Source organism: Epinephelus fuscoguttatus, linkage group LG8, assembly GCF_011397635.1.
Source record: "Epinephelus fuscoguttatus linkage group LG8, E.fuscoguttatus.final_Chr_v1".
NCBI lineage: Eukaryota > Metazoa > Chordata > Actinopteri > Perciformes > Serranidae > Epinephelus > Epinephelus fuscoguttatus.
Window position 1 is genome coordinate 13,517,451 of NC_064759.1, and position 12,147 is coordinate 13,529,597.

At 41.6% G+C, this 12,147-nt stretch overlaps 1 protein-coding gene across 2 annotated transcripts in view; it reads left to right on the forward strand.

Moving 5' to 3' along the window:
• The window catches only part of kcnn3 (potassium intermediate/small conductance calcium-activated channel, subfamily N, member 3), a 68,781-nt gene that overhangs the window by 35,481 nt on the left and 21,153 nt on the right, over window positions 1–12,147 (forward strand). For both annotated transcript variants that reach the window (XM_049584417.1, XM_049584418.1), the window contains exons 4-6: window positions 1,481–1,777; window positions 2,840–2,961; window positions 6,152–6,293. In XM_049584417.1, the coding sequence (XP_049440374.1) occupies window positions 1,481–1,777; window positions 2,840–2,961; window positions 6,152–6,293 (561 nt within the window). The remainder of the gene's footprint in view (window positions 1–1,480; window positions 1,778–2,839; window positions 2,962–6,151; window positions 6,294–12,147) is intronic.

Sequence of the window (12,147 nt, forward strand, 5' to 3'; positions counted from 1 at the left end):
GACCTCCATGTTAAAATGCTCAACTTTACAGCAGAAATAAACATGTTTACAGCCTGGTCTCTATAGCTAATTTCTCCTTTCATGACAACTGTACGGGGGGGTGAAGTTTTTTTCATCCATTTAAATTTTATTAAGGCTTAAAGTTGTGCATAATTAAGGGCATGGTCACTTTGAGCTGCAGGTGGCACCATCACGGGTGGCTAACTAGCCGCTGGCTGTCTGCTAGGCATTGTCTCAGCTAATTTGTAAGTCATTGAACCTGACCTCTCAGCCATGTTTGTGCCTTTTGGATATTTTGTTTCATGAGGGAGCTGGCACCAAGCGGGAGCATGAGCGGGAGCAGCCAACACCACAGGGATAACCAAAGCAGAGTAGCTTGTTAGCCTTAGCTAACTTAGCAGTTTCAAGCAAGGTGGGCGTGTTTAAGCAACCAGACTTTGTTTGGCTTGCCTCTTTGCCCATTTTTGATTGGCCGGGAGTTGGGCGGAGTCAGGCACCGCCAAGATGGCGACGGCCAGCCTACATTGAGCTTCAAACCCGCTCCTCAGAAACCAATGGGTGACGTCACGGTGACTATGTCCATATTTTTATACAGTCTATGGGTAAAACTATTAGAAGTGCTACAAGGCAATAGAGTAGGCAGAAGATTATGATTTTTATTTCCAGAGTATCTGTCTCATTTAGTGCTGTGTGAATAATGTAAAAGTAATAGTTTCAAATTTAGTTTTTATAGAAGTTACTGACTAAAGCTTTAAAATCCAGCTTCACATGAAAAGATGCAGATTATTTTCAGCACCCTTCGCTCCCTGACACTTCCTCGTGCCTATCTTTATCTCTTCATTTCCTCTGCACTTCATCCATCTCTTTCCACCACCTTCTCCTCTCATCAACCACACCTCCTCACCAGCACTCCCCCACCACCACCACTTCCTGTCAGCACCGTCTGTAGGATGGCCCCTTTAATGAAACCTTGCTCTTACCACTTCCTTATTATCACAGCTTCAGCGACAATATTAAGAGTAACCACAGTAATTATACAAACACAAAACATCAACACACAGGGAAGTAAAACTGCAATTAAAGTAACGTTGTTAGGCGCGTGCTGGTGACACAGGCAGAAATAGAGGCACGGTGGTCTTTTTCTTTCAGAAAAATATTGTGATCATTAAGAGCCTGTTTTGCTTTGGAGCAGCTGCTTCAGATGACTTTGGTTTAATTTTAGGAAGAGTTGTAGGTTATATGAAAATGAGCGAAAGCACTGTGTTGAGACTGAATAGATTACTGATTAGATGGATAGTGTTTTACTTCTCAGGAAAGAGTTTACTCTCAATTGCTGCTCGTTCCTTTAATCATCAGATCAGTCAGCTGTACTGTTGAGTGGCCTGTGCCAGCAGAGGATCACGATGAAAAGTTTGCACAGCGACACACTAAAACACTCCTTCACTCTTTAACTCCCCTCATGTCCTTCCTGTCCCCGCAGCTGTTTGTCATCGACAACGGAGCTGACGACTGGCGCATCGCCATGACGATGGAGAGGGTGTTGCTGATCGCACTGGAGCTGCTGGTTTCTGCGGTGCACCCAGTGCCAGGGGACTTTAAGTTTCAGTGGCGGGCGCGGCTGGCCTTCTCGTACGCCCCGTCGCAGGCCGAGGCCGACCTGGACATGGTGCTGAGTGTGCCCATGTTCCTGCGCCTCTACCTCATCGCCAGAGTCATGCTTCTTCACAGCAAACTCTTCACTGACGCCTCCTCCAGGAGTATAGGTGCCCTAAATAAGGTCAGAAGTGTTTCGTGTTTGCAGGTGTGTGTATGTGCAGTATGCGTCCAAAGAGTGTGGTTGTCAAAGCTTTGTCCAGAAAGAGGTGAGGGGGTTGTAAAGGTATTAAGGTCAAGAGCTCACTCCTCAGAATTAAGTCTGTGTCCGCCTTGTCCTTTTTCATTCCTGGCCTCTATCTCTCCAACTATCTCAAGTCCTTCCTGCCTCTCCGTCCTAGTCACCCTGTTCTTTTTCATCTACCAGTTCAAATCCCTCTCTCCTTTTGTTATCGCCGTACATGGAGTCTTAGATGTAAGCTTTGGTGGATCTTTCATAATACAATATGAGATGGGAGCGTGAAATGAGAACAAGATATTGCGTACGACTCAAATGGGGCATGAAAAGAAAGGACTCAAATGAGATTGCAATACGAGTGCAGGGAAACGTGTACAAGCCATGCAATAAATGATTGGTGCCATGTTCGTAATGACTTTAAACGATAAACATTATTGTAGAATAAGGAAGTGCGGATGTAGCGTGTGGTGGAAATATGCAAACTACGAAAGGGAGGAGGTCGGGGAGAGATGGAGTAGATTTTAGATGGGTAATTTAGTAGCGAGTATATCTGCGATGGCACTTTCCTGACCCTCGGGCTGCAGGGATGGGGAGAGGAGGTGAAGCTGCCATTGAAGTGCAGCTCCAGCACGACAACTCATATATCAGATGCTTAACCCTTCCAGGGCTCAACGTTGCTCTCGGATCATCCATCTGCCAGAAGTTGATGACAAATGAGCCACGGATAAAAACTACACTGAAAAAGGCCAATTACTCAAAGACACTGTGTAGCTTGACCCAAGTCAGAGGGCGAGCCCCGATCTTGACTCCAATTACAGTGGAGATTCTCAGAGTGCTGCCGCTATCAAAAGCTGCTCAGACGACTAATTAGTTAAACATCAAGTGTGTATGGGAAACGGTGTACGGGATGAGGATTCAGAGCTGTGCTACACTAACCCATAAAAAAATGTGTGTGACAGTGTCATTCATCAGCTCTGCTATGTGTCCGTGTGCATGTGTGTATTACAGGTGCATTTTAACACTCGGTTTGTAATGAAAACCCTCATGACCATCTGCCCCGGGACGGTGCTGCTGGTCTTCAGCATCTCTCTGTGGATCATTGCTGCCTGGACCGTACGAGTGTGCGAGAGGTCAGTAACAAAGCTGGCTCGCCTTTGTGCGCGCGTGTGTTTGTGCATGAGACAGAGTGACGGACTGTGATTGGATGAGGCATTCAACTGAGCAATTAGATTCAATTGGCAGGAAATATAATCTGGGACATGTGTGCAACATAATCCATCTTTAGACTTCAGTTTATGAGGCTTTCTCACCAGTTGTACACTTAATTTGATCCAGGCGATGGAGTTGTTACTTCATTTGTCCATTTTGTCTCATAAATCTACAATATAATAAGTGTCCTGAAAGACAATACTGTATTTTCGCCACCACATTCAGCACTTAGAAGGACGTTAACATTTAATCATTTGCCAAGAAGTATTCTCCTGCGACACATTTGTAACTGGTGTATAAAGCCACGATGAATGATTGATACCACAGCTGAAAATCACAGTACAGTACATGATATATAAATAAAGTTTTTAACTGTTTATACATGTGCGCATAGGCATATTCACAGGCGCGTTAAAAACTGTTTATGACTGTGTTCAGAGTTGGGATGCCAATGGTAATGGTTAGTTGGTTAACAGAGAATATGTTTGACCAGTTACACATGTCGGTCTTTAGTTTAATTTTGTTACTCTTTAGTTTACTGCACTGCGCAACACCCGAGTCTGGTGGGAGCTAACGCTAGCCAGAGGTGCTGCTCAAGGCAATTACCACTTGTCCCGACCCGACAGCATTGCTGTGAAAACATTGTGTCCACTCTTTAGTCTCCCCCCAGGTCTCACTGTTAAGGAAGCTGCTTAGTTTTGAGTCGCAAACCCCTTTTAGCACTGTTAACTTTAGTTATTGCGAGTTGTTTCAGCACAGCTAGTGGTGCTAACATGGTTAACAGTGCTAAAGAGGTTTTGCAGCTCAAAATGAAGCCACTTGCTCACCAGAGCTACTTTGGAGGAGACCAGAGGGTTAGCACTAGTGTTACCAGGTCCCAAGGAACAGTGCTCAGCCTTGCACCCAATTTTTCCCAGTGGCCACTCATGGTATTGCAACAAAAAGCATTTTCCCCATAGCCCACCATTATAACAGAGACATCTGTATAGCTGTTGACGACCTTAAACTGCTAACAAGGTCAACTATGACTGTCTGTTATAAATTTTTGATCCATGGTTTCTTATCTGTAAACCTTTCCTTGAGCTGAGAGAAGCCATTTTTAAATTGTGATAACATCACAATGTAAAGTCCATGAGCCAAGCAGGAACTCGTGGGTGGAGCCAGTGGGAGAAACACTAATGTGCATATTCAGTGGGCCACATATCATGGAACTAAAACCAAAGGCTAGAAACCTTTTTTGGTATATGTGCTAGGCAAGCAACGTCATTGGAATGAATAGGCATCATCTTGGCATCCAGTATCTAGCTATTATTATAAATCTATGAGTATTGTTAGCTAAATTAGCTATCAGCTCGGCCAAGGCTAAGGTTAGCTATCCAGTGAAGACAGGAGAATGGGCAAGTCACTACATGTTAACGCTGCTAACCGGCTGTCTGTTAGCAAAGCCATCAGTAAATAAAAGGTTGGACATTCACATCACAAACCAATACAATGTCACCCTCTCTAATGGAAAGTGCCTTGAAATGTGGTGAGAAAGCTAACACTGAGTCAATGGAGTGCCTTTTTGACCTTGGAAATCATAGTTTGACAGAAACTGCATGAGCATAAAGACTGGAAACAAGGGGAAACAGCTAGCCTAACTCTGACTAATGGTCACAAAATCCATCTACCAACGCTAGCTGTTGGCGGACAAATATGAATGATATCAATATTCTCATCAAAGTCTTGGCAAGAAAGCTATTAAGCTTATTTTCCAAAATGCTGAAACTTTGCTTTAACTTAAGTTTTACTTATAATAATTGTCATTGAAAGTGAAGAAATATTTATACCAGGAAATAAATACTTCATGAATAAAGTTAGTAAATACACATAAACAAACACTTCATTTCTCATAATCACAACTCCTGTATATTATATTATTAATCATTCATTAATCATTTATACACCAGTTACAACTGCTTCACGGTTAGAGTTATAGTTGTTGACAAATACATTCATAAATACTTGAAATATCCTAATATCCTATGCAGTACACAGCTATATGATACTGCCTTAGAAACTGTCTATTAATTGTTTATTTACTGCTTGTAAATGCTAAATAGGGAGTGTTCTTTTGACATTTTGCAGAGCAATTTTAATAGTTTTTCTGAGGTTCATGCCCTAAAAGTTTTTCTGTACACACAGATAGAAGAATTTTAATGTACTTAAATACTTAAAACACCTGTTTTACACCTTAAAACAGCTGTACTATGGTTGTGCAGACTGGTGATTTGTTTAAAATTTGTTTTTTGAATCCAGCAGACAGACGCTCAAATATAAAAATAGCTAGTGACATACTGTAACCGTCTCATTTTTACTGAGAAACTGTAAATCAAATTGTCCGCTCACATTCACAGACTGATAATCTGATTGTATGAATTTTGTAATGCTATCAATGTAACATCAAATGGAAAGCAAAAAGTTTCCATCCCCTTCAATGAGTTTAAATGCTTCGGGACTTAATCAAGGAAATATGGGAAAATGTCAGTTGGTTAATAAGCTTGATTAGATGCATCACTGACCGGCTGCTGGGAAGCCATTGTTTGTTCTACATCCAAGTTTAATTGGCATTTCCTCCTCTCTCAAACCAAATTATTGAAGGAAAAAAACACGGAAAACTCAATTAAACTGCTTCAAACAAGGTGCAAATTTGAGAATTCGGAGAATGTATCCCTTTAGGACAGAGAATAGAGAGCTCAGTACAATTATGTCTATTGCCAACGTCCAAGGCTAAAGCTTACGTGTTTCTGTGAAATAGTTTTTGAGAAAACAACTTTGTTTCAGATATGCACTAGGTGTGGTTGCTATGGCAACAGTGTTGTGCATAGGGCAGGAATAATGGCGGCAAGAGCTGTTGTTTATGTGTTGTGTTCTGTGTCAGGCAAAAAAAAGATGAGGTCACATGTTTGAGGTGTGACGCCCACATTTGCAGACAGGATCAGTGAGCCAGTTACTTTTTTATATATATATATATGTGTATATATACATATATATATACATATATATGTATATGTATATCTTCCTCTATTGACTGACTTTATCCTCTGAACACGAACGATGTCTCTTTTTTAGGTATCACGATGCCCAGGATGTGACCAGTAACTTCCTGGGAGCCATGTGGCTTATCTCCATCACCTTTTTGTCCATCGGCTATGGAGACATGGTTCCTCACACCTACTGTGGCAAAGGAGTCTGTCTGCTCACAGGAATCATGGTCAGTACATTCCCTCCCTCTCCTTTTATCTGCCTCGCTCGCCCTCCCCTCGGTGCTGTCCTTGCCTCGTTCAAAGGTCAACAGATTAGAGAGCATGCTGTCATTTGCGAGAGAAATTCTGCCATTTGTGTAATTTGGGCAATCCTCCTTGAATTAGCCTGCATCTGTGCCTCTGTGTGTTTTGGGTGTGTAGGCATGCAAACAAGAGCACGTTAGGGGTTTGTGTGTGCATGCGTTTGTGTGTGTGTGTTTGTGTGTTATTCCCATGTCTGTCCTCATTGCATAATGAAGGTCCCACCTTTCAGTGTGCCATGTCCTCCCACTCTCTCTGTTTTTCTCTCTCTCTGTCTTTCATTTTCTTTCTCTACCACGACCTACCTCTCTCCCTCGTTTTGTCTCTCTCTCTGTCTATTTATCCCTCTGTCGCTCTTCTCCTCTCTGTCCGTCTCTCCTTCCCTGAGGCCATGTGTTTATTTCTATCCACCGTCCATCTGTTAGTATCAGTGTTTAAGCTGCCGACTGCTCCTCTATTTCATCACTTCACAGGTGTTCTCCCCTCCTCAAACTATTCATTTCTTTCTTCCTCTCTTACTTTCTTTCTTTCTATCCTTGTCTCATTTCCTGCCTCTGCTTTTGTCTTATCGGACAAGTTTTTGGAAATTAGTCCAATTGGTCAGCTCATTTAGAAAATTAAATACAGACACTACTCATCGTTTTCCATGCTATGACTTTAACATAGACTGTTCTGAATAACTGGGCGAAATTAGTGTCGTCTCAAATGCAAGAATATTTGATTTTTTTAATAGCTCTACAGCTAAATGTCAAGTAAATTCAAATTAAATGTGCTAACAAGTGTGGTGGCTTTTGCTGATTCTCTATAAGGTCAGGAAAGAAGAAATAAGACTCAAAATATGATCATAATAATAAAAGAGATGAAAGTCACTGCACAGCGTGTGCTCACCTGAGACGGGGATAATGTAGTTTCTTTAAATAAATTATGCAATGATATTACTTTTCTGAATTACAGACTTATGTAATGCTTTAAGTACTACATTGTCAGTGTGTTTCTCAAAATGGCATCGCTACAAAAAAAGATGAGGAAGCTGCATGAGACATTTGAAATGTCACTTTCATTAACTAGATAATGCCATGGATGCCACTTTTGTCCTTTTTATGTTTTTAAAAAGAAGGATATCATTGCGCATAAGTTTTAATAATGCCAGCAGTGTAGTTAAGCTTGTTAAAATAAATGAAAAATAAAGGCAATGTGCTCAAACAAAGGAAGAACATTACTTAACATTTGAAAAAGGATCCCTAAACACTCCTCAAATCAGTCAAGTTCCACGGTAAAATGTGATAATGTAACCTACTGGTGCAGTGATTATAAAACAAGCAGTAGAGCCTCTGAATTTTTCGTCTTCATTGAGATTTTAAGAAATAAGATTTTTATGTAATTTTCTTACCATCATCACATCAGTTTTCTGTATTCAACATGCCTTGTCTTTTTAAACTGCTGAGTGTATTTTGTTAAAGTGCTCCTGAAGTCAAGCAGCAACCACCATGGCTGAGCATTGAAGGCAGTGTTGGAGTGCCTTAAGATGCAGTTTGAGGACTGCTCGATGATGGTTTAAGAAAAATCAAGAGAGCGAATCAGAAAGCCCTTAATATAACTCTAAAAATCAAAAGTCTATCAATATTTTCCAGAAGTTAGTTGCTTCACTTGATGTAATTAGTAGTGCCACTTTAATAAATGATTACACCATTAGTCCCTGTAGTGTAAGTGTGTAGCACTGGCTGGATCATCTACTAGGGTCACGTAGATGATTTTGGTGTCTATGGGCCCTATCTTACACCTGGTTTCAGAACAATGGGATTGTCATTTTCAACATCCATGTTTAGGTCTTAAAATGAGGTGTGGTCAGGCGCATTGATGGCGTATTGCGACAGTATTTTGAGGCAGCAGAAAATGATTGTGCCTTTGACCAACAAAAACCTGATCTACAGTGATCTACAGCTGGTTACACTCACAGGGACGAGTGGATGGGTTGCTATGCTACTTGCCGCTGGGTGAAATAAGAAATTATTAATGAGGAAAATATTAATTACATTCTCTAAAATGTGAACATAGCAGAGCTGCAGAGCTGCTGTCAGACTCCCCATTAAGAAGGACGCTGTACCCATTTATGCACGAGCAGCAGCATAACTTCATTGATGATTTCAGAAACTAAAAGTTTATATCTACAGTTTTTAGTTTTGCTGCTTAATTGCTCCACAGTATTTTTCTGCAGTGACATTACTGCTCTTACTTCATTACTGTCAGTATAAACGATGGTTTCTCCAGTATGCTGAATGCGCCATGTAAATAGCAGTGTGCCAGGTGCAGGTGCATCTGGCTTTTAAAGGGAATGGTAGATGACACTCTGATGGGTTGAATTCATGTTACAGCCAAAACACACCTATGATTAATTAAGGGACAATAAATAACCCTTTTCCCCCTTGCGCCTTATTCTGAGTCCAGATTCTGCACTATTTAACATGCAAAAGTGGAGTTAGACACGTCCTAAATGCACTTGTGCCCCCAAAAAACCTCACTGTGTCTGTCAAACTGTTTACCAGCTCACCTTTTACTGTATAGTACTCTAAAAGTGTGAATAAACACACTCATGCACAAAGACAAAGACACACACTCACACACATACACACAACAGACCCCCATTTGCCGGGTGAATCATCCAATCTGTGTTTTAGAGTACAACCCTTACTGTAATGTTAACACACACTCACAGAGACACAAAACAGGGGGTGGATACAGAACGTCCCAAGCCCACTGTTACAGACTGCATCCTCCACATAACACTGACACAGAGCTTGACATACACTCTTCGTGTGACTCCCACACACACACTCTCCTCTGCTGTCACACAAACACACTCTCACTACTCTCTCCAGAGTGTTCGGAGTGGTTTATTTTCGTTGATCACTAGAGAAGGAATTGAGGATGCAGGTAGAAGGCGAGGCTTGCAGTGTGATGGGTGAGGGAGAGAGCAGGCGCAGCAGGCCGTGGGAAAGCAGAGCGTGGAAGTGAAGTGAAGAGAAGATTTTTTAAAAGGGGGAAAAGGTCGACAGATAGAGAACAGGATGTGATGTTTTTTTTCTGGCTTGAGAATTATTATAATGAGTCTCTATAGGAGAAATCCTTGCCGTTGTTACTATGACAACAGATGAAAGCCAACAGTGTTGGAATATACCACTGCCCCGAGGCTACCTGGGGGTGTGCCAGGTGTTAGTGTGTGTGTTTGTGTGTCGCTGTGGGTGGATGGTGGTAGACTGCCACAGCATGTTGTTGTTCTTATATACAGCAAAAAGATGGATGTTGAATGTGGATCTAAATTACAAGTCATATCGGATGATCCAGTCCACGTGTGTTTGTATGTAATTTACATACTTATCCACATCCCCAAATACACCAACTGTAACGTAGTTGTATGTGGATAGAAGTGTTAATACATTTGTCAACAGCTACAGTATAATTCCTGGTGGATTAAAGGGCCCAGACACACCAAACCCACAGCAAAGAACTCATTGCAACGAAGACCAACTGTTGCGTCACATCACGTCACTTGTGTAAGTTGCGCTTAACACATCGTGAAGACTACAGCCAACGTCCAAGTAGCACATACTCTCCACCTGTGTAAGGGCAAATAACTCTCGATACCAGAGGGTCATCTAACAAGGGCCAACAAGTGCCAACAGCGTGGGACACACCACAAAACTAGGGCGACAGACACTCACAAACGGCCCGACGTTGACCAATGGCTGACCATCTGCTTGGTGTGTCAGAGCCCTAAGGGTTAATGTACAGCGAGTGAGTCATTATTGCGATATAAACCCTGAAAGGGTGATTTATTTATTGCTGTACATTATCCCACTTATAACTTATATTTTGACCCTAAATATGAATGTAAAAATGATGTTATTGATTCAAAAGTGATTTTGTTGCCTCCACTTACAGCCTGTGATCAGATGTGCGTCCATAGGATAGCGTCAAGAGTAAAGATGTATGACGTGACAGCTCCCTAAAAGTGAAGCCAAATCATCGGGTCGATCAGCCCGTGGTGGCTTCCTGCAGTACAGGTCATAAACCCTGCCCCCTTCATGTTAGTGGATAGGACATGGGCCAGACTAAAAACTACACTACAAAGTACACATCAAATCAGATTTTCTCAAGGATTGTTTCTGGGTTTCTGTCATTTTAGGAAGTTCTTTCAAGGTTTTTTTTTTTTTTTTTTTTGATAAGTTTGATTGCAACTAGTTATTTTATGATATAAAAAGGGGGTGTGGCGTCACAATTGACGGCTGCGTGTGCCAGTCGCTATACTTACGATCAATAGCCTTGCTCGTGACTGGTGGTACAGCAGGATCTTGATACCATGGAGATAATTGACATCACCAGCGCAAGATGGCAGTGGCCATATCAGAGATATTTTGCCTTCATTTTTGTACAGTGGGAGGAAGTGGAGCTGTGTCGTCCATCTTTATTTGCAGTCAGTGTACCATTGCAAGGATATATTATTCATAGCAGTGGTCCGCTATTCAGAAATGTCAGACTGTCGAATGCCGTTATCTACCAATCAGAATTGAGTGTTCAACAAAGCCATGTAATTAAAACAGAAAATGACAATGACAATGACAATAGAGTAAAACGTGATTTTAGTTATCTAAATTATGTCTTCAAAGGAGACATTTTGATTGTTGACAAGCGCTGTGCATTAACAACACTTAATAATTGCCTCATCTCTGTATAAAATGACATCATGGTGTGTTAAAAAACCATCAATGAAGTGTTTGTGTACTACTTAAAAATGCCAAATTAAGGGGGGGTAATTTAAGGTTACAGTATGTAAGTCATAGCGGGTGTAGCAGCATCTAGTAATACATAAATTTCTCCTGGTAAGAATTCCTTCAGTGTTTGTTTGTCAGGAGGTTTTTACCAGGAACAGAATTATCCGCAGCGGTCTGTTCCTCTCCAAATCAAACGGACCCGGTGATTACATCTGATACAAACACTAAATAAAGCAGGTTCACATTAAAAAAAAAAACATTTTCCGATACTGCTTGTTGCAAAGCGCATGCTAACTACGGTGGCTAATGTGAAAATGGGAATATGCAGAATTCCTGTGGCCCTATCTAGAGCCAGTGTTTGGTTTGTCCGTACTGGGCTACTGTAGAAACACAGAGGTACAATATGGCAATCGCTGTAGACAAGGATGCACTTCCTATGTAGATATAAACGGCTCATTCTAAGGTAACAAAAATGTAATGATTTTCAGGTGACTACACACTAACAAAAACATAATATTATATTTAATTTCTGCCAACCTATCCCCCTAAATCCTACACACTGGATCTTTAATGTAAAGTGTTACCATATGAATCTCTGTTTGTGTCTGTCTTTCATTTGCGACTACCTCCTGATACACTGTAGTTCTGGAAGGGTCATCAGGTTAAAGAGATGCAGAGTAGTTGCCATTACAAACCTATTTTGTGCTTTTGTCTGCCTCTAAGTGCTTGTTTTGTGCACTCCAATTGAGCAAATTAAATGTCACATTTTTGATGTAGCAAACATCTTCCCCTCTTTCGTCTGCGAGTTCCTGCTGACCTGTTTGGGAAACCATTTTCCACTGCACGAACCTTGAAGAGATGCAGTTGTTACCTGGAGTGGGTGGATGTTGCACAGGAGCACAGATGGGTGATTCCCCTCTTTTCTGACAGCGATGTAGACGGCTGCTGCTGTAGCCGAGGAGGCGAGGGAAACACCCGGGCGTATGAAACAAATCACAGCAGCGCAGCCATC